This window comes from Boleophthalmus pectinirostris, unplaced genomic scaffold (assembly GCF_026225935.1).
Source record: "Boleophthalmus pectinirostris isolate CB_2022bp ecotype Guang Dong unplaced genomic scaffold, ASM2622593v1 HiC_scaffold_14, whole genome shotgun sequence".
Classification (NCBI taxonomy): domain Eukaryota; kingdom Metazoa; phylum Chordata; class Actinopteri; order Gobiiformes; family Gobiidae; genus Boleophthalmus; species Boleophthalmus pectinirostris.
The window spans coordinates 4,128,193-4,154,841 of record NW_026571047.1 but is presented as its reverse complement, the minus strand read 5'-3'; the positions used below and the strand labels follow the sequence as shown (position 1 = coordinate 4,154,841).

General features: G+C 39.5%; 1 protein-coding gene across 1 annotated transcript in view; it reads left to right on the top strand.

Annotated features, from left to right (window-relative positions):
* Window positions 1-2,056: 2,056 nt before the first annotated feature.
* Window positions 2,057-26,649, top strand: part of hs3st3l (heparan sulfate (glucosamine) 3-O-sulfotransferase 3-like) — a 59,535-nt gene continuing 34,942 nt past the window's right edge. Inside the window, exon 1 of the mRNA XM_020928926.2 lies at window positions 2,057-2,442. Coding sequence (XP_020784585.2) covers window positions 2,057-2,442 — 386 coding nt within the window. The remainder of the gene's footprint in view (window positions 2,443-26,649) is intronic.

The following is a 26,649-nucleotide window of genomic DNA, read 5'->3' as shown; positions in this document are numbered from 1 at the left end:
CAGAAGTCAGATCGGCGGTGAGCAGGTGAGGAGCAGTGCTAAGCTCGTTATGTGATTGGAGCAGAGCGTATGTCTGCACACAACTCCTGCAGAGACAAGGGTTCAGTAAAATGTTCCACCGTATGGCATTAAACGTATTCATCTTCTATTAAATTTCAGATGTTTCAGATAAATATCCCTTGAAAAACATGCATTCTTAGTAGGAGCAGGTTAGGTTTTCCACAGATCTGACATGTAACTTGGACTGGTGGTGTTACATACACACAGACAGGTTTAATGTCATATCAGGGAACTTTCAAGACACAAAACAGCATGTCCCTGGAGACAAGCAGGTGACAAACAATCCACCAGAAAAGTGACATACATTAGCATGCTAGTTGTTTTTTTTAGCTGTACCATGATGGCAAAACTCTTTACTTTTCTGTAAGAGTTTTGAAAAGCTTTTATGAACTCATCATGAATAACTGGCTCTATTCACACTTAAGTCACAAAGTGTGAATAGAAGATGTCTGGAAACATGTGATGACAACTTTCGGTGTTGTTCCCAACACTGGACTCGCTGACCAACTGAAATAAATGTGATCAGTGGTAAAATGAAGACTGCAGATGTACCTGCTGTTTGGAATCATCTGGAATTTGGTGCCTCATCTCTTCTAATCACATGTACCCAGTGCATGTGTCAGTGAGGAAATGATGAAAACTGAGGTATGATTGTAAATGTTGATTATCCGAACATAATGGAACACTGCAATGACACGGAGATGAAGAAAACTGGAACATTTTCTCATTTTCCCTCGATTTTGTCAGACTTACTACCACAAAAGTGTGTGTTCAGTCTGTGTGCTCTTCTGTGTGTGTTATTTCTCATTGTGTACATTGTGATTATGGCTGTTATTGTCTGTTTGTATTTTCACTGCCTTTTAATTGAACTGTTCTGCACAATTGCACTTTTTTTTTTTTTTTTTTTTTTTTGTATAATTCTTATTGTAGTGTTTTTAGGGTGACCATGTTTACCATCTGTCCAGGGACTACAGATGAAAAACAGCCTCTCTGGCTAATTGTGGTACATTTACAGAAATGTTGAATAATGTACACTGTCCCTGTTAAATCAACCAAATAAATAAATAAATAAATAAATAAATAAATAAATAAACAAACGAGAGCCCGCCGGAAGTTGCCATTGCATGTTTCCAAACGTCTTCCTGGTTTATGACGTAAGCGGGTATAGAGCCTTTTAGGATGCTCTGTATGCATAAGATGAACTAGTTTTGTTTTTCTTATAATTTTAAATTAGAACAGGTATAGCATATTTAATACAAGCATTTACTCATAACTTACTTATAATAACTTTAATACAAAATTGGGAATAAACAACAACAACACAAAACGTGACATCACCATTACAGCCATTATAAAAACTGGTAGCCTATATATATTTAAAAAAAAAAATGCATAAGCCTCATCTGGCCGCTCTTATAAATTTTCATCTTATAAATGTGTGTTGATTATGAAATTGTCCATATCCAAATGACAGCGGTGATTTGAGTAAACAGCGACGTAATGCTTCCTACGTACGCGCGCTTTATTTCATCACGCGCAATAACCATCTATGATCCTGTTTAAATAACGCGAGACCCCGAGCCCGTGACCCTGTAATTAAAGGTATCAGCGGAGAGACGGAGCGGGGAAGGGCGGGGGGAGGAGGAGGAGGAGGAGGCGCGCGTGCTCGTGTGTACGCGTGCGTGTCCGTGCACCGCTGCGAGATGAGCCGAGGATGAGGCGCGCAGTAATCCCGTGGAGGAGAGCACCGGGACACGTCCAGGAACGAGCGCGTAAAGAGTTGGAGAAGAATCGGACGCGCTTTTACGCACGGGGTCTCCAAAACGCTTTTACGCACGCTCACTGGGATACGCTGTTTCTTATTTGGGATATTTTAAACTGACTTTTGAAGAAGTAGAAAAGCAAAGCCACTCTTGGAAGTTGGAGTGGGACCATGCCGCGCGGTGGAGCGGACACTCGGTGGTAGCATGGCCCGCTCCTCTGACGCTGCCCGGCGATGGCCACGTTCCACCGCCTCGCCCTCGCGTCTTCCCTGGGGGTCATCTGCTTCTCGCTCGTGTACATCTTCACGGGGTGCTGCGAAACGGAGCTGGCGGCGGCGCGAGGGGGGTACGTCGTGAGAGTGCCCGTGCGCGCGTTCGATGCCCCGGGATTGAACGCGTCGTCTCCCCCCGCTGCGCCCGGAGGAGCGGCGGTGGGGACCGGGTTGGAGAAGGACTACACCGCCACGAGGAGACTGCCCCAGGCGCTCATCATCGGGGTGAAGAAGGGAGGCACCCGCGCGCTGCTGGAGTTCCTCCGGTTGCACCCGGACATCCGCGCGCTGGGCTCCGAGCCGCACTTCTTTGACAGGCATTACGCGCGCGGTCTGGACTGGTACAGGTAAGCTACGTCTGGTGGCGTTTTTCTTATGAGTACCGCTGAATGTCAAACTTTTCCCGGGACTATAGCTCCGTGATAGTCACATGTTAAAGGACCCGTATGACAAGATTTTCTGATCCATGTTCTAATGTAGTTTCTTCATTACAATCACAAATGAAGTTGTGTTTTTTGTTTCATTCACACATGTTTAACACACAAACCCTGCAGATTAAAGATGAGTTATCCTTCTTCTTCACAAAACAGTGTATTGCACCTTGTGATGTCATGTGGTAATTAGGGGTGTGCAAAAATACTGAAATATCGATATATCATATTGTTCAATTTGTTCGCGTACAGGATTTTTAGTTATATTTTCCTAAATAATTTTGTGTAAGAGCTACCATTGTGTTAACATTTTCACAGTTTTGAGTAAAATTGGTGTTTTTCATCAGTCAGACTGGTGCCACCTAGTGCCTCCACTCAATTTCATTTCTCTCCAGCCACTAGTTCAGGAATCAGAATACACTAGACAGTTTGCAAGAATCCTGGAACTTGTAGACTGTGCACCGGCTAAACAGCTGTGAGCTGTGAAGCCATGACGTCAAACTTAAGTGGCGTGTTGGCCACAACCAACCTGTGCTGCGATAGCTGACTGCATACACTATCCTCCTTTGTCAAATACAAACTTCACATTTTTTATTGCACCTTTAATTCGCAAGTTCATCTCACAGAAACAACAGTGATCAATGACAGACATGTTCACTCTCTGCTTTTTTTGCTGTTGTGCCAGCGATTAGTTGGACACCACTGAGAGTGGTGAATGGGATGATAGAGATTCCTATGATTTTAAATGTAACAAAAAATTACCCCAAAATCTACTTAATTAGAGTTACTTGAGTATTTATGTACTTTTCATTTCTAGTAATAAAGCTGCTCAAGTTGTGGTGTGGTCCTGTGTGGATTCCTCACTTATCTTATGCATTCAGAGTTTGTAAGTTTCTAAGCTTTTTACAGCTTTCAAACACTGTAATTCTAACAACAACCAGGATGCTAACAGCGCACTTCCTAAAACAATAAAACACTTTATAATTAGATGCAGACAGAAAAACAGTGGACTTATTTTGACCTCAAGAGCTGCTCATACAATATTACTTTCAGAAACTATGGTGAGAACTTTATTTGACCTTTGACCTTACATTTGTGAAGAGTTCATGGATAGGCCCAGTGATTACAGAGATATGAGGTACAAAAATGCATAGTACACTCCGATGGCCAATGTCCAAAAGCTTTTTTTTTTTTTTTTCATGTTTCAGCAAAAAAAGCTCAGTCAGATTATTTTTCTTGCTTTGGACCACAGTACACAGAGATATGAAACATAAACCAGGTCAACAAATCTATGTCCAAACAGTCATTACAAGAAAGCAACATGTGAAAAATCTCTCAGTCTTCCAGGTAGAATCATGGCAAAGGAGAAATTTGATTTGTCTACAGGACAAAGTTTATTTGGTTGAATATGTTCCACAGTTCATCCAAGCTGCTTCTTCACTTCATGTCCGTCTATCAGAACTGAAGAAGCAGCGTTAATGAGCTGTGAAACATATTCAACCAAATCAACTTTGTCCAGTTGACAAATCAAATTTCTCCTTTGCCAAGAAAGCAACATATTAAAGGCTAAATAAAACAGTTAGGCTGCCTGTAGAGGTCTCATATCACGCAGAATTGACTCTGGTGAGCCATGTTATAATGTTGTTACCTCATCAAAAACAGACCTGGAGCTGTGTTTTCTTTCAGAGTAAACCTTTATTATTAGTCTGTCTACATCTCCAAAGCTCAAAATGCTCTGTCTCACCTTGTGATGTCATGAATCAGTAGTTTTCAAGTGAACAGTTCCTTTTACCTTTAGATCAGTAGAGATTGGGAGTTCCAGTATTACTTTTTCAGTCTGAGAGAAGTACATGTACCAGGGTTTTGGAGCAGGACTTTTAGTGTTAAAAGTATTATTGTACATAGTTTCTTTTTGTTATAGCTAATATTATCTTACTGATCAGCCAGTCTAGGTTGACCAGAATTAAAAACAAAAACAAAAAAAAAAAAGAAAGAAAGAAAAACTGGGGTATTGCAGTTTTTTGGTGGTTGGTAATAATAAAATTGTGAAACAAGTGCATAATTAAGGAAAATTGTTCTGAAGAGACCATTCATGACAGACATCTGAGTCAGTATCGTCACATTTTCTCTCCAGCGACTAGGTCAGGAATCAGAATACACTAGACGGTTTGCAAGAATTCCAGAAGTTGTAGACCCTGCACCAGCCAATCAGCGAAGAGCTGAACCAACCCGAGTCACCACAGCAGACTGCATACTAGGGATGGGCATTCGATGACATTTTCTTAATCGATCGTCAGAAGAATTAACTATCGATTATCGATTAATCATTAACGTTTTTATATTAAAATGATCATCATTATTATTACTATCTGCACTACTAATCTGCATAAATAAATTCAACTTTACGACATATAAACCGTAACCACTCTAGAGCCACATTAATCCGTTTGACATTATAATGTGTTTAATTCAGTTCTGTGCAACTCTCACAGAAACGAAACTTAAACCACATCGCTAATTTGCATAAACTCAGCGAAGATAAAACTACAGCTCTTGTGTCGCTGATGCGGTCAATTTCTGTTGGATTAAAAGACATGATTCAGGTGAATACAGGTTAGTGTGACCAGATTTGCATTTGTCAAAACCAGGACACTGTACGGGGGGAGGGAGGTGGGGACTCGTCATCGACATTGAGCGACTCTCACCTGGTAAAACTTTTTCCCACTGGACACAGAAACATATGTGCTGCTTTGTACACTGTGCACATGGACTCACACTTGTCCCGAACGCAACGGAAAGTGTGGAATTTCTTGTACAAGTCATCGTTAAATACACATTTGTGCTTCGGTACGTTGCAGACTGACTGTCTGCTCGCTCCTTCTGAGTGCAGAGAGACACATGTACAGACCCTGTTTGGTCACACTACACACAGCAACCTACATTCGGTTTGTCGATTAAAATGAACGTAATCAATGAAATTCTTAATGATCAATTATAGATTAATCGACTAATCATGTCCATCCCTACTGCATACACTTTCCTCCTTTGGACTTCCTTTGTCAAATACAAACTTTGCATTTTTTATTGCACCTTTAATTCACAAGTTCATCTCGCAGAAATGACAGTGATCATTGACAGACATGTTCAGTCTCTGCTTTGTTTGCTGTTGTGCTGGAAATTACTTGGACACCACTGAGCATTGTGGAGCATGACATACGTCACAACCAAATAGCAGTGATTGGTTAAATAAAAAAAAGCACAGAAAACCATCTGATGAATCAGGCAAGTATTTTACCAAAACAAATGAGAACTTATGCTTCTCTTTACTGTTGGCAGGGATCAAATTGGCCCAAAATAGGGACACCTGGGACATTTCTTGTATAAAACTGGGACAAATCAATGGTTTTGGATAAATCTGCTGGGACAGGGGACACAGACTCAAAACTGGAACTGTACCTGGTAAATTCCAGGGCTGAAATGATCCAAATGATTCTAGTAAAGGTGTGTGGAGTTAACACAGTGGAGCACTTCCTGTTTTACCACATGACATCACAAGGTGGAACAGTGTTTTCCAGTTTGAGAGAAGAACTCAGCCTAAATGTGCAGGGTTTGTCACAACTCCAGGTCTGTTTGTGATGAGGAAACAACATTAGAACACACTGTAGGTCAGAAAATCTTGTCCCCTTTAGTATCCATGTTACTTAAAGTGGCAGTTTCCAGGAGGCCACCATCTGCCCTCTCTGTGAGCGTGCACGAGGGTCACTGTGTGCACGTGTGTGTGTGTGTGTGTGTGTAATGATGTTCCAGATGTTGTGTGGCTAAGCTCCTGATGTCAGACTTGGAGACAATGGAAAGCTCGCTGTGTCATTCACATATCAAGTCATAATCTTAATGTTAATGCCATAGACTGTTTAAATAAATGTCCAACGTGCCAGAAATAGAAAGTGAGCATGGACGCGCTTCCAGCTCCATCAACTCTGGTTCCAGTTTACTTTCTACTGAAAAACTGCTGCCCCTTTCTCTGTAACTGCTGTTGTCAGGCGTCTGTGTGAAGTTGGCCCTCATCAAACTCAAACTTACACAAAAACTATGACTGCGTTCAGACTGCAGCCTGAAGTGACCCAAATCCGATTTTTTGGCTTCTATGTTCCTGTATCTGATCTTTTAATGACTTAGTGTGAACCACACAGATCCGATTTTTTCAAATGTGACCCAGGCCACTTGGATATGTGCTCCTCAAACCGATACATATCCTTTTGACATGTGACTTGAGTGTGAACGGCCAAAGCGCATTCATGCGACCTACACATTATCAACAAGCCACAAACGTCACTATTCTGCGCTGAAGTCAGCGAAAATTGTTAATGAACTTGTTAATGAAGCACATCACCATTCACCACTCTTGGCTCCGTCTCTGCATCCAAATGTTCATTTCTACAGACGTCGTTGCCGCTGCCCCACAAAACACCACGGCCAAAAACCTCGTCCTTCTCCTTCTCAATCTCCTCCTTAAAACAAGTAAGTTGTTCATGTTCTGGCTCCGGTACGAGAGGAACTTTAAAATCTCCAGGTGCTCAATGCTGCGTCCATGTTTGGACAACTTCTGTAAACACAGAGACGCTCGCCGTGGTTGACGTCATTGTGTCTCCAGTGCACATGTGGGACACTTTTGGGCTGTTAATGTTCACACTGGAGTCACATACAAGTCACATTTAATTGGAAATGTGAACGACCTCGCAAAAAACATCAGATTTCACAAAAAAATCTGAATTGAGCGTTAAGCCCTGCAGTCTGAACGTAGCCTATGTCAGTCATTTGTGCTTCATTTGTTCTGCAAAAGGTTTCGTTTGTGCTGCTTTAGTTTATGAGATATTAATGATTCTTTTATAGGTCAAATTGGGGTCAGCAGCTTCCAGGAAGCTTCAAAATGCTCTAAAACGCCCCCAAATGGTGTTGTTTATTCTGAAAAAAGTTGTGTTTGTGTGATTATGGTTCTTAAGAAATCCGTGTATCATTCGTTCATTCGTTTTTTAATATAAAAACAAAAATAAGTGTTTAAATGAAGAATGGAAAAAACGGATAACGGCCGTTTCCCGTTTACGTGAGTTCCGTGACTGTGAAAGCCGGACTTTTGCACCGCATACGGACTGAAACCAGGACTGACCCCAGGTTCGAGACCAGACCGGACCAGACCGGGACCAGACCGGGACCCCAGATCGGGATTTGGACTGGGACAGATCGGGACCAGACTGGAACGAATGGTTTCCGCTTTTTTCAGTTTTCCGCTGGGTTCGAAGAAAAGCTTTTCGAGTTCCGGTCCTGCCGTGGGCTCTGAACGAATGATACACAGATTTTAAGATATTAGCAGTTTTATTTTGGGTTGGTGACATCATCAAGCCCCTCAAACTGTTAAACAGCCTCAAAACAGACGGAAAATAATACGAAACATTTGTATTTCGTTTGTGCTGCTTTGTGCTGTGCTGACGGCGGCAAACTCTGCAAAGTTAGTGAAGATAAACGATCTGAGGCTGTGGAAAAGTCTGTATTATTATATAAAATATGAATCAAAAGCAAGTTACTAAAGATTGATACAGACTTTTCCACAGCCTGAGGTCGTTTACAGCACAAAAAAGCACAAACGACTGACACCATTTTGGTCCGTTAAAGAGCAGTTTGAAGCTTCCTGGGGGCTGACCCCAATTTGACCTGTAACAGAATCGTTAATATCTCCAAAACTAAAGCAGCACAAACTAAACTTTTTGCAGCACAAAACAGCACAAACGATTGACATTGTTTGTGTGTAGGTTTGCGTTTGACGGGACCAACTTCACAGAGGTCTGTCAGGCTTCTCATTTTAGTTTTAAAATGTTTTGTACTAACCCACTTAACATCATCCTTGTGATTTTATATCACTATTTTGTCTCAAACTCAAGGCGCCCGCTCACTGCTTAAAGGCCGTTCCTTCAGCCCCCTCGTTGTTGATTAGGTCTTTGCTTGCTATGATACTTTTGGTCCAAATATGAAACTCAAAATTCCATTCCTAAAACAGAACTTGGCTCCAAATTTGCCCTTACAACTGCCACCCTCATGAGCTTCATTTGACTGGAACACAGTGGGTGACAGACTGGGAAATGGAGCTGGACTCTTGACAATAACATGTCTCTGTTGAAGTAACTCGTCTCATTCAAGTTGACCTTAGTCTAATTGTGACATGATGTGCTTTTTTCACAGTGAAAGTCACTGTTACTTTACAACAATCATTAAAACCCACAAATTCAAAGCTGTGAGTAAAGTAAACCAGTTAGATTGGACAGTGCGTCCTGGTGGTCTCCATGGAGATGTTCTTTCTTGTTATAAACAATTAGACAGTAAGCCCGCTAAGCCAACGTAAGACTGGTGTGAGCTGGAGGCGATTAGTCTTTCCTCTCAGTAGGTCAGTATTACTCTGTCAGTCTGAGACACAACAGCTCACACGGGGCAAGTGCACTCACCAGGGTTTTGGAGCGGTACCTTTAGTGTTTAAAGTATTATTGTACACAATTTCTTTTTAATATAGCTAATATTGTCTTACCCGCTGTGCAAGGAACTGTTGAAACAACGTCTTTTTAGGGTCATTTTTGTGCATCCAATCTTGGTCCACTGAAGGTGCAGACTGTGACGCCAGATGACGTCTTTTTTCCAACGTCTTCCAGACGTCCAGTATTACTAACAACAACAAACAACAACTAGTATCACTAACAACAACAAATGTTGTTAGTGATGTAGAAAAGAGGAGCCACTGTCAGTGTGAATGTTCATGTGAGTCTGTGGATCTGACACTCAGCCAATGATGTTTTATGTCAAGAGCGGGATTCAAGTTCCCTAGGCCACAGTTCAAATGTTTAACTGCAGACTGATGTCCAAGTGGGTCATAGTTTGAAGCCCAAATAGTGGACATCATTTGCACGTCATTTAGTCCAGAATTGGTCTTGGACCAACAGACGTAATACAGACACGATTTGCACATCCATAAGACATCTAATGTTTAGTGGGAACCTGATCAGCCAGTCTAGGGTGACCAGCATTTCAAAATAAAAAACTGGGACATCCCCAAGTTTTTTGGTGATGGGTAATAATAAAATTGTGAAACAAGTATGTAATTAAGGAAAACTGTTCTGCAGAGACTGTTCATGGTGAACGCGTGAGTCAGTATTGTCACATTGTGTTTTGGTCATTTTTAAGCAGCTTTTTTTGTATTTTACGGAAATAAATTATAATTTATGCTTCCCTTTACTGATGGCAGGGGTCAAACTGGTCCAAAACAGGGACACCTGAGACATTTGTTTATATAAAACTGGGTCAAATCACTGGTTTTGGATAAATCTCCTAGGGCAGGGGACACAGGGCTCTTTGAAAACTGGGACTGTCCTCAGTAAATAGGGACGTCTGGTCACCCCAAGCCAGTCCCTTCTACACTACCAGTCACAAGTTTAGACACACCCTCTCATTTAAAGTTTTTTCTATACTGTATGTTTACTACTTACTACATTTGATAAACGTACATACAGAACACATCAAATATATGAAGTATATAAGTATATACGTATGCAGTTATGTAGCAAAAGAAAAAAGTTACTTCTAGAACTGAATCCTCAAATCACTGACCTCTTGTTTTGTCAAAAAATATTTAGTAGATAAATAAGGCATAATTATATAAATGTACATGATGATGATGATTTAAGCCTTGGAACTGCCAATCTCTACTGAACTAAAGGTAAATGTTCACTTGAAAACTACCACTTCATGACATCACAAGGTGGAACAGAGCATTTGGAGCTTTGGAGATGTAGACAGACTAATAATAAAGAGTTACTCAAACATGTGTGAATGAAACAAACACAACTCCAGGTTTGTTTTGCATGAGGTAACAGCATTCAAACTTGGCTTAAAGGTGCACTGTGTAACTTTTCTTGTGGAGGGTTTGTCTGCTTGTCTCCATGGTGATGTTATTACTTAGCCTGGGATGTTCCACAGTATGGTGGTAGAGGAGTTATTATTTCTCATAACCACTGCAAAAAAACATGCATTCTTACTGTGAGCGGGCACACTTCTCCACAGATCTGACCCGTAACTTAGCCTGGTGGCGTGCTCCTCGTCTTCATGGAGATAATTAAATGAAATGCCATACTGTGGAACATTTCAGAAAAACAAAAAACAAAACATGGAGTGAAATCAGTGGTGGACAATCTAAGAAAATGTTTAACTTTGTAACTTCTTGGTTGGAGGTCTGCCACCTTCTTGTTTCTATGAGTACGTCATTGCTCTGCCCGGAATGTTCCACAGTATGACTTTAAACAGCTCGAATTTACATTTATTCATTTACAAGTGTTTTTTTTTTTTTTTTTTTTTTTTTTTAGCTAAAAAATACCTAGAAAAACATTCATTCTTCTGAAGTTTGACCTGTAACTTGCCCTGGTTTGGTCTCCATGAAGATTTAAAGGTTTAATGCCATACTGTGAAACATTCCAGACAAAGCAATAACATCTTTAAAAAAGCATTCAATGGACCTTCCACCAGAAAAGTTACACGGTGCACCTTTTAAGCCCACAAGAGTCAATCTTGAGTAATATTGGACTTTTAAGAACATGAAAGAACTTGAAACTCAAAGCACAGAACCTGGACTTGGACTTGAGACTTACTCAAGACTTGCAAAACAATAACTTGGTCCCACCTCTACTTTCCATTGTGTATCCTTTTACTTCTTGATTTAACACACACACACACAAAAAAACATTTATATATACTGAACAAAAGTGATGGAGATGTTTCTAGAAAGTGTGCACCACAGCGGGATCAGACGAGGAGATGTTTCTAGAAAGTGTGCACCACAGCGGGATCAGACGAGGAGATGTTTCTAGAAAGTGTGCACCACAGCGGGATCAGACAAGAGGCACGCTGACCACATGTTGAAACCCTAGACCCATACACCATAGACTCCGTGTATTAATAATGCAGATGTTTGACCAGAGTTGTCCACAGCTATCTTCAGTGTGGCATAATGTGAAAGTACCACAACACTCACAGACACACCCCCTGCTCGTGCTCTGAGGAGTGAGCCGGTTAAAATAAGATTATGAATAATAGCTTCTTAGAAAAGTTGAGACGGTTGGAAAAAACAAGGAAAAAGAGTAAATATTACACAAAATTGACTTCTTGGAGTTTTATATAATAAGTTATAATGTTGTTCCCTCCTCAAAAACATGCCAGAAGAGATTTTAGATGTCATCCATGCATGTTTGAGTAATCTAGCCATCTCTCCCGGGCCCTATTCAAACCCTTTTTATGGTTAGATGTGAGATTCTGTACAAGGCTCCGCCCACAAACCTACATCGCCCATGCTCCCACATAAAATACACAAAACATAATACAAAACTGTACACGGCAACTTCACAAACCTGATGCGATTTGCAGTAGTTTCATTAGCGGGAGACACGTTGATTGTGTTGTTGTAGTGCTCTGAAGGGGGAGCGACTTAGTGCAAAGAGCAAAGAGAAGTGAATATAGCATTTTCAAAACAATAGAAGGTAACACGGTGATCTAAATGTTATGTGTTTGCAGTTATTATAGAAGTAAATTACTCATTCTTCAAACACAGAAAAACTTCCTGAATTACAACCTAATGACATCACAAGGTAGAACTGATGTTCACCTGTGGAGAATCATTAACAGAATACTGCAGTAGGAGATTTGAACATATTCATGTGTGAAATGTATAATAAATTATCATTACGATTGTCAGCAGTGAGATTGTAAAATGTTAACCTACTATCAGGAATTCCAAACCTTATATCAGAAATTCCAAACTTTATATCTGAAATTCCAAACCTTATATCTGAAATTCCAAACTTTATATCTGAAATTCCAAACCTTATATCAGAAATTCCAAACTTTATATCTGAAATTCCAAACCTTATATCAGAAATTCCAAACCTTATATCAGAAATCCCAAATGTTTTATAGGAAATTCCAAACCATTTATTAGAAATTCCAAACCATTTATTAGAAATTCCAAACCTTATCAGAAATTCCAAACCTTATATCAGAAACTCCAAACTTTATATCAGAAATTCCAAGACTTACATCAGAAATTCCAAACCTTATATCTGAAATTCCAAACTTTATATCTGAAATTCCACACCTTATATCTGAAATTCCAAACCTTTTTATCAGAAATTCCAGACCTTTTACTGAAAATTCCAAATCTTTTATCAGAAATTCCAAACCTTTTATCAGAAATTCCAAACCTTATATCTGATATTCCAAACCTTATATCTGAAATTCCAAACCTTTTATTAGAAATTCAAAATCTTTTATCAGAAATTCCAAACCTTCTATCAGAAATTCCAAACCTTTTATCAGAAATTCCAAACTTTTTTTTTTTTTATCATCAATTCTGAATCTTTTATTAGAAATTCCAAACCTTATGTCTGAAATTCCAAACCTTATATCAAAAATTCCAATATACAAGTAGTTTTTTAAACATATTTGAACAGTATTTTTCATGGTCTTCCTCTAATTCATTTTGCTCGTTTGATTTTGTCCGTGGTTTGTGTCGCTGTTGGTGGTGCGGGTCCCGGGGGAGGGGCCAGATGGAGTCCAGGGCACGTCCACACACTTGACCCCGGCGTGACCTTTGACCCCAGGGTCGCGGCTGTGGAGTTAATGATGTGCTCGGGCTCTTAATCACAAACACGCACACACACACACACACACACACACACACACAAAGGTAACGTGGCTACACTAGTGTCGCAGCTCTGGTCGTTGTGTGATCTTGTTTTAGCGACAGGTTCAAAGCTGTGATCTGAACTAATGTCATCAGGGAGTTAGAACAGTGAGCAGTATTGACAAAAATAAACAACACTTTTTTTTTATTTATTTATTTTTTTATAATCAGCAAAGGTGTGTAACATTTCTAGTTGAGGGTCCGCCACCTGCTTGACTCCATGGAAACACTATTGCTTTGTCTAGAATGTTCCATAGCACAGATTAGTAATACTAATAGTGCATCTTTATTTATAAAGCACTTTTTAAAACAAGGTTTACAAAGTGCTTTACAAGCAGAAATGAACAATACAGAAATCATAAAAATAGTTAACAGAACTCAAACAAAAACAGACAATTATGCAAACAATCCAATTAATATATAAATGAATGAATAAATAAAAAACAATAGAATAAAAATAAATAAAGAATAAACTTAAGCTAACACCAGTTAAAGGAAGGCCAGCTGATAAAAATGGGTTTTAAGAAGTGATTTAAAAGATGACACTGATGGCGTGAGTCTTATCTCTTCAGGCAGATTGTTTCAAAGCTGAGGAGCCTGGACTGAAAAGGCTCCATCACCTTCGTCCGGAGCCTGGACTTTGGAACAATCACAGGAACCTGCCTGAGGATCTGCAGCTGTGGGAGGCTCGTATCTTGTTGACATGTTTCTGCTGCTGCATCTTCAGAACTGTCACTTGTGTTGGTGGTGACGTGTCGTATATCAGCTGTTGTTTCTTCCTGTAGGGGTGGTCAGCCTGATGGACCTGGCAGATCTCTCAGACTGACCACACCTCCTGTTGCCCAGTGTTCTCTGGAGGAGGTGTCTCTTTCACACACCTTGAACCTCCTCCAGAGGACTACAGCAGTAGCTGAAACATGTCAACAAGATAAATACACTTTACTGTATTGTCTTAAAAAAAAGAACCAAGAATTTACAGTACACAGTAGCAGTAGTAGTTTACAGTAGTGTACTGTGGTCCAAAGCACCAACGAAATTATTTGAAGGAGGCATTTTGCAAAACCTCATCTAAAAAAAAAAAAGTTTTTGGACATCGGCCATCTTAGTGTGCTGTGTGTTTTTGCTCTTTTAACAGCTCCTTTTACCTTTTGATCTGAAGAGATTACCAGTCCCAGGACTGAAATTATCCAAATGATTCTAGTGAAGGTTTGTGGAGTTTAAAAACACAATGGAGCATTTCCTGTATTACCACATGATCACAAGGTGGAACAGAGCCTAAACTCAGCCTAATTGTGCAGGATTTGTGTGTTAAACATGTGTGAATGAAACAAAACACAACTCCAGGTCTGTTTGTGAGGAAACATCTTTAGAACATACTATAGTGTAATATGGGCCTTTCAAACTGAGTAAGGCTGGAGATTTTGTCATGTGTGGAGGAAATGATGCAGCCAGATAACTCAGACTTGTAGTACTTTTCCTACTTCGTGCTGCTCTGTTCCGCTCTGAGTTCCTGATCTGACAGATGAGGTGCATGAGCAGGTCTGAGCCCACTTCCTGGGCTCATGTTTCTGTGTTCTGTAACAGAGGCGTCACACGTCCACAGAGGTCACACTCATTCACAACATATGAGTCTGTCTCTGACACTACGGCACACAGAGCTGCACTGGACCACCTCTACTGTAGTACTGTAGTAATAGTAGTGTTGTGGTCATGTGATGTCCTAGAGCTGAGATGTTGGACTGAAGAACCAGTGTGCAAGATTTGTGCTTATTTTTGGTGGTATTTTGTTATATGGTGGTGATATTTCAGTCATGATTAGAAAGTTAATCCCCCATCATGCTTTTGGTTTCCTCATAGTTCACTGTAACGATGCACCGATCCAATAACAATAGCTGTAATATGACTGTAAGTATCCAACCAATGCCAATGTAGGGACAAAAAGTAGCACTTATTTCCTTAAAACACAGACGTTCTTGAACAAAATCAGTTTGTAAATCGTCTTATCACATCCAGTTACAGGCCCAACCAGGATATCGATGTAACTGGTGTCATGGAGCCGATATCAGTACATCTCATTTTTCATTAGGCTGCCTTCAAAGGAGAGATAATAGAGAGAATATGAGGTTATAACAGTGGGCCTGTTATGTGCTGTCCCTTTGCACATCCCATTGTGTGTATTTTTATATTTATGTGTGTTTTGTGGCGTGGCTGGTCCTTGCTCCTGCACTCTCGCTGCACACCGCCTCGCCCTCCGCACACCTGGGCACGTGCTCGTCGCTTTGCGTGCTCCCTCGCCTTGGCTGCTCGCTGCAGGCCGCACCATGCCTGGTAGGTGCTGTTAGCCTTTTGTGTTTGACCTGGTGGGAATGGCTGTCCTGTTTTCACCTTTTGTTTGATAAGGTTAGTTTTGGGAATATCTTTTTTCCTTTAGGTTAGTGATGTCAGCACTGGCTTCTATGGCCCTGTACGGGGTTGGTCCGGTGCCGCATCCTTTTGTTCTGCTTGGTCGGCTCATCAGGTCCACCTTTCTGTTACTTTTTCTTGGTTCTTCTTTTTAGGCATGGGCTAAGGGTTTCTTTTGGGGTTTCAAGACATCTACAATGAAAAAAACAAAAAAACTCTAAGTTTTAATTTGGTTTCCGTGTCCTTCTTAAATATGTTTGGACTCATCTTTTTGGGTCGTAACAGGGCCCTCATCATTAACTTACTCGGAACACGGAAAAAAGTGGTGACCAGACTGACCTCTCTGTATAAAAAGTACAGAGAGATCAATACAAACAATATATTTGTCACAGAAAATTCCAGACATGAACTCAAATATTTTAGATCGATTACAAGTTTCTCCGTACACTTCTTCTCTTCTGGGTCGGAAACAGCATTCCGATTGAGCGGGGCGGTCGGCGACAGACCTAATGCTGTTTGGCTGTGGGGAGATGGACTGCAGAGGTGCATTGTGGGATCGATGGCGCTCTCTCGCTCCCCTGACCTTGGCTTGACTCCGGCGTTCGCGCGGTTAGCAAAGGTTAGCGCGGATTCAGTTACAATTAGCAGGAAGCTCCATCGACGTGCCGGATCGCTACATGCACGTGCACGCTCCTGAGTACTTGGGCGTGCGCGTGAGGGGGGTCCGGTTACGCTCGGCTCCACAGGCATCCAGGAAAATCTATGGAAATCAAGTCAGGGCCTATGAGAGGAGAAGGGACACCACACGAGCTGATACAGTAGTTAATATTGTTTAGTTGTATCACCGGTTTCACCATGGGTTCACATGACATCACGACTTTCTAGAAAATCTCCTTTGAAATTTGAGCTGGAGACAGAATTCTCAGGTGGAGTTTGGTGTTTCAAGAGCTGCAGCAGTGGTCGTGACTGCCGCCAAGGAGCTGCTCAAACTCCCATTTCCCATATTTTGTGCTTTATTTAACCAAGATGTGATGATTAGTGCAGCGACACCACAGACAGTCTGATGTTTACAACGACACAGGAGCAGTTTGACTTCAGGTCAGTGCTGCTGACACCAGATTAGTTGTCTGACTGACTGGATAAGCTGTATTCTCTGTGCTGCGTCCGATCAGCCTCAGCTTCACAGAAAAAGTGGAGGAAAAGACGACGTTGCCATGAAATCCCTATTTCGAAGTGACATAAAAAAGAAACATGGCGCAACATAGCAGGCAGGAAATAGAAGCAGTTTCTAGGAGTTTTGGTAATATTACTTAAGTTTGGCAATTTGGAGGAAGCAGTGATGTGATTGAGGTGGCAGGAATCGTGCCGACAAGGTTGGCAAAGTAGTCGCCAGGCCATCATATAACGGCCAAGCTGTAAAAAAACTGGTTAAAAAGAATTTATGTACCATATTTTCCCAGTTTTGTTGAGCAAGATTTATGTGAGGAAGGAATTAATTTCCTGCCCCAAATTGTATTTTATTTTTTTTATAAATTTTATTTAATATTTAGTAGTAGTAATAGTTCTTCTCTCAAGCAGAAAACACTCCTTGTGATGTCATACAGGAAGTGCTCCACTGTGTTTTTAAGATCCACTAGAATCATTTGGATCATTTCAGTCCTGGATTGTCAATCTTTACTGAACTAAAAGTAAAAAGAGTTGTTAACTTTAAAAAAAATACAGCTTCATGACATCACAAAGTGGAACAGAGCATTTTGAGCTTTGGAGATGTAGACAGACTAAAAATAAAGGATTACTCATACATACTCATACATGTGTGAATGATTATTAAGTTCTTTTTTCAGATGAAGAGTTTGCTTTCATCCCTGACAGTTTGTTCTGCTCCCTGCGCTCTTCCTCTGGGTGGTCACGTGACATTGTTGTGACGTGTTGCTCAGCTGATTTAGTCCAAGTAAGTCTGAAACTGTCAGGGATGAAACAAACCCTTGGTCTGAAAAAAGAACCTAATAAAATAAATTAGGGTAAGACCAAATGAGCCTCATTGGGCCAAAACAAAACACAGCTCCAGGTCTGTTTCTGATGAGGTAACAACATTATAACATGACTTAAAGCTCACAAGAGTCAGTTAGGGGTAATATAAAACCTTTAACCATCAAACTGTAGCTGTGTTGACCTGGTTTATGGTTAATACATAATTTTTGGGCCTATCCATAGTTCTGATTGTCAAAATATAAGTTTAATTTCATCACTGTGGCCATGCTCATTTTTGCCTGATCTCTGAGCAGGACTGGGCCAGATGAGTTGGATGGGAGACCTAACCACCTACCTAACCTACCGACCCACCAACCTAACCAAATATTTGTCTATCCAAGTAGCACCAGATCTGAAGCAGCTCTAAAACAGGACTATAAATCTAGAGTAGAACTACAGCAGGACTTGAGGACTCACCCAAAGAAGGATAAACATGAGACTCAATTAAACAAAGGGCCTTTTTTTAATTTATTTGATTGGCTAAAGGAGCTCAGTATTACTCCAATGCTGTACGATACTTAGGACCAAAAACTGGGCTAAAGTTAGAAGTTTCTATGATTTTTCAGAGTTTCTGTTGGGGATTTCTTTCAAAAACATTGAAACATTTTACTGGGAGATCGGAAATGTGCTGGTTAAAGAGGCGCCTGTTCAGCACTCAGCACTTTCACTTTACTGCTCTGCATCCTGTTCGCCAGAGACACTTACAGTACACAACACTTCTGTAGCTCTGTATTGTCTTCTTATCTTGATGTTTCAGTGCTAATTTCTATTGTCACCTGAACTGGGACAAATGCAGGTTCTCTTATCTCTTCAGTTTTAAGTGTATTGCAAAAAAAAAAAAAAAAAAAAGGAGAATGGACTGTCACATATTTGAAAGATTATATAGTATATTCTTTTATTTTTATTTTTCTGACTTTCATTTGATTTTTTTTTTTTACTTTCATTTTATTTCTCTATACAATTAATAAAAATCTTGCTTAAAGACGTAAAGACGATTATTAAGTTCTTTTTTCAGACGAAAGTTTGCTTTCATCCCTGAATGCACGTATTATGTCATATAGATTTTTTTTCTTTTTTAGCTTTCTACCATATTATAACAGACTTCATCATTTATCAAAAACATGCCTGCAGAGGTTTTAGATGTCATCCATGCAAGTTTGAGTAATCTAGCGATCAAACTTGGGTGTCAAAACGGACCCTGATTTAAAAATTGATCAGCAAATTAGTGCTGTCTAGTTAAGTCGAGTTTTTTTCTAGCTAAGACAACTGGCCAAAATTAAGCCCCTTTTGTCAGCAAAACATTTTAAACTGTGATACATGCATTTGTGACACTAGATTGGATTATTGTAATGCACTTTATGCTGGTGTCAGCCAAAATGCACTTTGCCGTTTGCAGCAAGTCCAAAACACAGCGGCTCAACTTTTAACTGGAACCAGGAAACATGAGAGCAGCTCACCTATTTTAGCCTCTCTCTATTGGCCCCCAGTGTCTTTTAGGATCGATTTTGAAATTCTTTTATTTACTTTTAAGTAGGGGTGGAACGGTACACCAAAATCACGGGTTGGTATACACGTACCTCAGTTTTGAGGTCACAGTTCGGTTAATTTTCAGTACAGTTTGGGAACAAAATGCAAAACCATTTGCTTGTTGTTTATTCGTGTTTTTATTAAACCATCAATTTGTTTTAACATTATACAAATGAGAAAATAGATTCTGTGTCGGCGAAAGGTGAAGGTGAGGACCGCGGCACGACGACTAGTTTTGTGAGAATTCACGTGGTTCAGAGGGACGTAGTCAAGATGGGGACAATTGTTGTCAAGAGTCTTCTCTGTAGCTGCACATGTAGTGGTGGAATGTAAACACACACAAATTGCGTGAGCCTTGTACCGAACCAAACGTCCCCTACCAAAACAATTCGGCACGAGGACATGAACCATTACATTCCTACTTTTAAGTGTTTGAAGGGCTTAGCGGCCTCCTACCCCGCTGACCTGATCCACCCTTACCCCCCGTCTTACACTGTCAGGTCAGCAGAGCAGCTCCAGCTCCCCATCCCAAAGATTAAACTTGAGCTTTGTGGGGACCGTGTGTTTTCTGTTGTGGCCCCATGGCTCTGGAACCAATCGCCCGTTAGAGATTAGACGGGCACAGTCTTTATTTCTTTTTAAATCACTCCTAAAACACACCTTTTTTCACTGACTTTTAACAAGTGACACGCACATTTCTTGTTGTTGAGTATCATATTGTTTTTTAGTAGTTGTATTGTGTTTGTATTGTGTATTATGTTGTACTGCAATTGTCTTTGTCTATTCTATGTTTATATACAGCACTTTGTCCAGATATACATTTTTTAAACTGCTTTATAAATAAAGTTGGTAGGGTATAGTATGATTTTGTACAAGGCTCCGCCCACAAGCCTACTCTCCGTAAATATACAAAAACACGATACAAAACTGTGCACGACAACTTGACAAACCTGATGTGATGTGCAGTAGTTTCATTAACGCGACGCACGCTGATTGTGTTGTGATAGCGCTCTGAAGGGGGAGGGATTTAGCACAGGGAGCAAATGGAGGTGAATATAGCCTTTCCAAAAACAATAAGATAACATGGTGCTCTAAATATGTTACGTTAATACCCCAAATACCCCCTTCTTTAACTTTTTTATTACGGCCCCTGGACCTGTCTGATTAGGGGGAAATAGAGTCGGCGCAGATACGGCGGGGTCACTGGGGGTCAGAGGTCAAGACTCTGTTAGCAGACGTCCCCCTGACCCCCGGGCGACCCCTGACAGGAGACGGCGTGGGGGCTCCAGCTCGACCGCCGCCCCCGCCCGCGCTGTTATTGATACGGTATTGATATGATTTACGGGCACGTATTCAAAGTGCACGGTGGAGGATTCTGGGAACATGTGTAGGAAAGTGAAAGGTTAGCATTTTGTGTGTCAAGGTACACTGTGTTGTTCTAAAGAAGCCGTATTGTGTTACTTAACCCTTTTGACCCGCCATCGAAGAACATCACCTCAGCATTATTTTAGATTTGTGCAAGTTATGTTCTAAACTTACAAGCCACTTCATATTCCATTCACATTGTTAAAAGTGCACTGTGTAACTTTTCTGGTTGTTTTGACAGAAATATTATTCCTTTGACGGTAGAGATTAAATTTATCTATCACAAGAGAGACAACTATAGGCTACGTCACAGGTCGGATCTGTGAAGAGGTAACCCTGTTCACAGAGAGAATGATTGTATTTTTGAGCGATAGAAACACTTGTCATGAATAAATGCTAGACTTGTGACACTGGAAAATAAATGAGTATTTAATCACAATGCATTTTATTTTAGTTTGTTTGTCTTTAATTGTAATTCTAAATGTGTAGCTAATGGTAATCTTGCAACATTAAAATAAAATGTTTTTAATATTTTTGTCACTTAAAATATGACAACTATATATATATATATATATATATATATATATATATATATATATATATATATATATATCACAATTGCAGATGTGTGACACCCGGCACATATAGTATCTGGCAGCCTGGACTTACCACCACCAACACCAGCAGCACAATTTATTGAACTTTTCAACCCCTGGTATGAATGAAATAAAATGAATGAAAGAAAAGAAAAGTTTCTGAAGAAAACAATGTTTAATGCTACATGGGCAGATTCATGCTCCAGTGGACCTGATAAAATGATGATGAACACAGAAGCAGATGACATTTTTGGTTCACTGTGGGTGGGTCATTTAAATTTAGATTTTTATTTCCTATGAGGAGAACCCAAATAAACATTGAGTATTTCATTTGAAATAAGCGTCAACCAAAAGTGTTTTTTTTTTTTTTTTTTTTCAGAGTTCAAAATGTGGAACATTCCAGGCAGGAATGACCTTTACACTTACACTTAACAAATAAAAGAGATGAGGTTTGACCAATCAGATCACTTCACTGCATCATTTCCTGTTTGTTACTAAGTTAGATTGAATCATTTTGGATCGATTGCTTCTGCCGTGGCGTCTTGGATCTTTCCTGTGAATATTTTTCACTGCAAATTTTACATTCTGAATTTCTGAATATATTTAGAATGAAGTTTAGAATATATAAAAAATATTTGTGCTTAATATTTAAAGTGTGATTTTTTTTTATTGGATTTTAAACAGTTTAAAAATGTACACTTAAAATTTCATGAATAAAAATAATTCAGTAATGTTTTTTCAGAGATGAAAAATTCAATGTGAGAAATTCAATGATGTTCAAAATTCAAAATTTGATTAAACAAATTATCTTTCATAGATGCCACACTCACTAAGTCCACTTCTTTATACAGTCTATGATCTGAACTCAGTGACTATATTTACATCTTCAGAAAGTACAGACCAAGTGTGTTTTCTCACTGGATCTACATTTTTTAACATATTTTATCCAAATGTTGAAATTCCAGAATTCTACTCTAAAATTGTAAATGACTAAAGATGTTTTTATCAAACCAGATAAAAAGTTATTTTCAAAATTTCTACTCTTCTTTCTACTTTTTCAACAAGCAATTTTAATTTGTAAAGATTAAATTGTTGATTTGAGATTTGATACATTTTTATTGCATCATCAAGAGGATATTGGTGGAGACCATAGACAGTTCATGTATATGGACAGTGTTGGGGAGTAACAGATTACATGTACCGGGATTACGTAATCAGAGTACAAATTATGAGTAACTGTATTCAGTTACAGTTACTGTTTTAATGAGTGGTAATTAGATTACAGTTACTTTGTTGAAATACATGGATTACAGGGCGGTATTTTTCTGTTTTCACATTTTGGGCTAAACCAGGACTAAAACCAGGACTAAACCAGGACTAAACAATATGACACTAACAGTAGGTGGACATAATTGAAGGCAGCAGTGATCTCATATAGAAATCATTTCTCTATCAATAATATTTTTTATATGCTTAAGTAAAGACTGTTCTTTTTATTTTCTTTTAGCAGACAAAACAAAACATTTTATGTTAAGATTTCCTGCTCTTTGCTTCTCTACAGTAAACAGTTGCTTATTCATGGAGACTTGGAGAATTTTCAGGATGTGGTCGCTACATTCATGTAGTTTTAAAAAGCATGACAATATCAAGTAATCCAAAGTATTCAGATTACTTTACTCACTTTAAGTAATTTAATGGATTACGTTACAAACTACATTTTGGAGTATGTAATCTGTAATCTGTAGGGGAATACATTTTAAAAGTAACCTTCCCAACACTATAAATGGACATAGCTAACCTACTAGACATCGCATTCAGGATGTGAGCATGGGCGCGCTTCCCACTTCATCGACTCTGGCTCCAATTCACTTTGTAATGAAAAAATGTCTGAATCCTTTTTTGAACATAAGTGGAGGACTCAGACATCATTATGTCTCCTATTTACAACTCCATCCTCAAACCTAAATCAAAATAAACAAAGAAAACAATAGGTGTAGTCAGGTCAGGTCCAGAGGTGTGGAAGCTCCATTATGAGTCTGAATGATTCTGCTAATATGACTCCACACTCAGTGCAAGTTCAGTAGGTCGAGCTACAAACAGAAACTGTAAACAAGTAGGTGTTAGTTTCAGAGTAGTTTCAGTGTAGTTGGCTCCTCTCTTCAGACAGATATAAGCCAGTGTCCACCAGCGTCTGACCAGAACTGAAGAAGCAGCTTGGATGAACTGCAAAACATATTTGATCAAAATAAATGTTTGTCCAGTTGACAAATTGAATTTCTCCTTTTGCCATGAATTTTACCTCGACAACTGAGGAATTCTACACAGTCTCTGTAACTGCTGCTGTCAGACTCCTGATTTTGGTCTTAAAATGTTTGTATTAACCCACTCTACACGATCCTGGTGTTTTTTTTTTTTTTTCTTGCTATTTTGTCTGTAAATCAATTCCTATTTTTAGAATGGAACTGCACCAAATTCCCCTATACATTAGCCTGGCTGTGACTGGCTGACTGGACTGGACTGGTTGAATTGACATTTCACTTCAGCACATTTCCTTTTGTAATGTGAGTTCATAATAAAAGTTTGTTAGAGCAGTTCTTTGGTATCGTTTCCAGTTCAGTTCCCAGTTTGAAGAGTCGATGCGTCTCCTCTTCTCTCATAATCAGATTTCATATAACTGCAAATACACTGCACCTGATGTAAATACTGAGCCGCTGATAGTTTCTGGCTCAGTTCGATTCTTTTGAGAGGCAGATTTGGTTGCATATTATCGATGGAACTCCACAGCTGTTTGGTGAGAGGCTTTAAATGTCTGATACCATCTGAAGCTTTGAGGTTTTGTTGTTATTGTATAGAAAAATATGTCCTGTGTATTTGACCCTCCTTCAGTACCGTGGGGATAACCCGTCACGAGCAGAAGACCCGGCGACCCAGCTCCAGATTTTGAGGTATTGGTCTGGAGTAAGTTTGTTAAAAGTATCAAAAATCCAATACTGAAGCTACTGTCAAACTTAAATACTCTTTGAGCAGGTATCGATTACTGAAAAAGAACCTTTCCTGAACAGCTTTAAAATGATCTTGAGCTGTATCAGAACAAGTTTAAGAAAGAAGTAAATACTAATACAGCAAAAAGTGGAGTGTTAAAATTGACTCTCACAGAATCAATTTGAACATTTTCGCAGGGTCCAATCTGTTCTAGAGTTAATTTAACATTTTTGGAAATGTTAATTAAATAACACTGAACCAAAGTTCCTGTTTAACCCCAAAATCAAGAGTTATATTAATGTTTTGAGAGTAATTGAATTGAACAATTTTTAGGGTTATCATGATTTAGCTAAACAACACACAAAGTATAAATAAATATAAAGTATAAGTAAATATTTTATTTTGACACTTTATTTTTGTTAATTTAAGATGAAATTATGAACAAAACTGGTTCAAACTGGTCTACTCTCGCGAGAGTTTGAAGTGGTGGGAGGGAGGTGCAAAATTAACACTAAGGGGAGTTGAAATAACTCTAATGGGAGTTGAATTAACATTAGGGGGAGTTGAATTAACATTAGTGGAAGCTGACTTAACTTCAACCATATCAACTCTGGCAAATAAGCCCAACTCAAACTCCAATTTAACTTTCATATAGTTAAAATAACACTTTTTGTGTTAAAAACAACTCTGAAATATTTTAGCCTGAAATTTGAACCTTCCAGTTTTTGTTGTGTACCATTTAATGTTGAAAATCACATTCTATTGTCTAAGGAAAGAGTGTTTTTTAAAATTATTATCATTGTGGTATTGGAACTGGTATTGAGTACAGAGTCGATTCCTTAGTATCGAATTCAAGTTTGGAGGAGGAGCAATGTGGTTGATGGAGAAAAGCTAAAAAAAAAGTCTACCCACCCGTACACTACAATAATCACACGGGCATATATTTATACATATAGGTGGGTGTCTTGCTCAAGGGCACAATGGCATCATGCTTTGTTTAGTATCAAGGTTGGCAGAAACACATGACTGAAAATTGAGATCATTTTTCATTATTAAAAAAAACAAAACAGATACTACAGAGAATGAGCTCAGTTAAGGATGACTTCATGCAGGCCTCAGCTGTGGGAAAGAGAGAGAGAGAGGAAGGAGGGAGGGGGTGAAAGAGAGGGTGGAGAAAAAGAGGAGTGGGGGGGGGCAGAGAAAAAAGAGGGTGATGGAGAGCCAGCGGTGAGAGAGAAAATGGGACAGAAAAGAGAGATGGAGATAAGAGATAGAAGGAGAGGGGTGCAGAGAAAGAGCGGCCGGAGAGAAAGAAAGAGAGGGCAAAAAAGAGAGAAGTGAAGAAAGAGAGGTCACGAGGAAAAGAGGTGCACAGAAAGAAGTGGAGGGTTAAAATTGAGTTTCTCAGAATTAATTTGAACTTTTTCTCTGGGTTTATATGAGTCCAATCGGTTCTAGAGTTAATTTATCACTTTTGGAAAATTTAATTAAATAACACGGACTAAAGTTCCTTTTTAACTCGAAATCATGTTTTGAGAGTAAACAGATAACACTTTGTAGGGTTATCCTGATTTAGCTAAACAACACTCAAATGTGTTTTATTTTTACACTTTATTTTAGGGAATAGTAACTACACAGTCAGAGTAAAGTGTAAATTAAGGTACACTGTTAAAAAAACTAACAAACAAAAAACATTCAGTGCTTTTTCCTCTTTGCTTTTTTTAAATTGCAAAAAAAAAAAAAAATGACATTATGAACAGAACTGGTTCAAACTGGTCTTCTCTCACAAGAGTTTGAAGTGGTGGGAGGGAGGTGCAAAATTAACACTAAGGGAGGCTGAATGAACACTAATGGAAGTTAAATTAACACTAAAGAAAGTAGAATTAACATTAGGGGAATTTGAATTAACTTCAGCCATATCAACTCTGGCAATTAACCCCAACTCCAACCCCCATTTAACTTTCAAATAGTTAAAATAACACTTCTTGTGTTAAAAACAACTCTGACATTTTAACTCCTCAGTTTTTACTGTGTAAAGGGAAAGGGGAGTGAGGGAGGGTGAGAGAAAGAAAGAGCGAGAGGAGAGAAAGGGGCAGAGAGAGAGAGAAAGAGAGAAGGAAAAGGAGGAGAATGGAGGGAGTGGACGAGGAGAAAGAGAGATGGAGGTGGAGAGAGGGTCAAACAGAGAGAGAGAGAAAGAGCATGAAGGAAAGAGAGGGATGGAGGGCGGACAGAGAGAAACAGAGAGACAGAAAGTAAAGGAGACAATGTAAGAGCAGAAAAGAAAGAGAGAAGAGAGAGAAAGAGAGAGAGAGAGAAAGAGAGAGAGCAGGTGGAGTCCGGGGGAGCGAGGACCCTCTGGAGAACAGGCACCCCCCGACACCACGCTGTGTCACCAGTGTCTGCTCCCAGTGTGAGTTAACTCATCAGTGAAGCACTTCTCTCACTCACCAC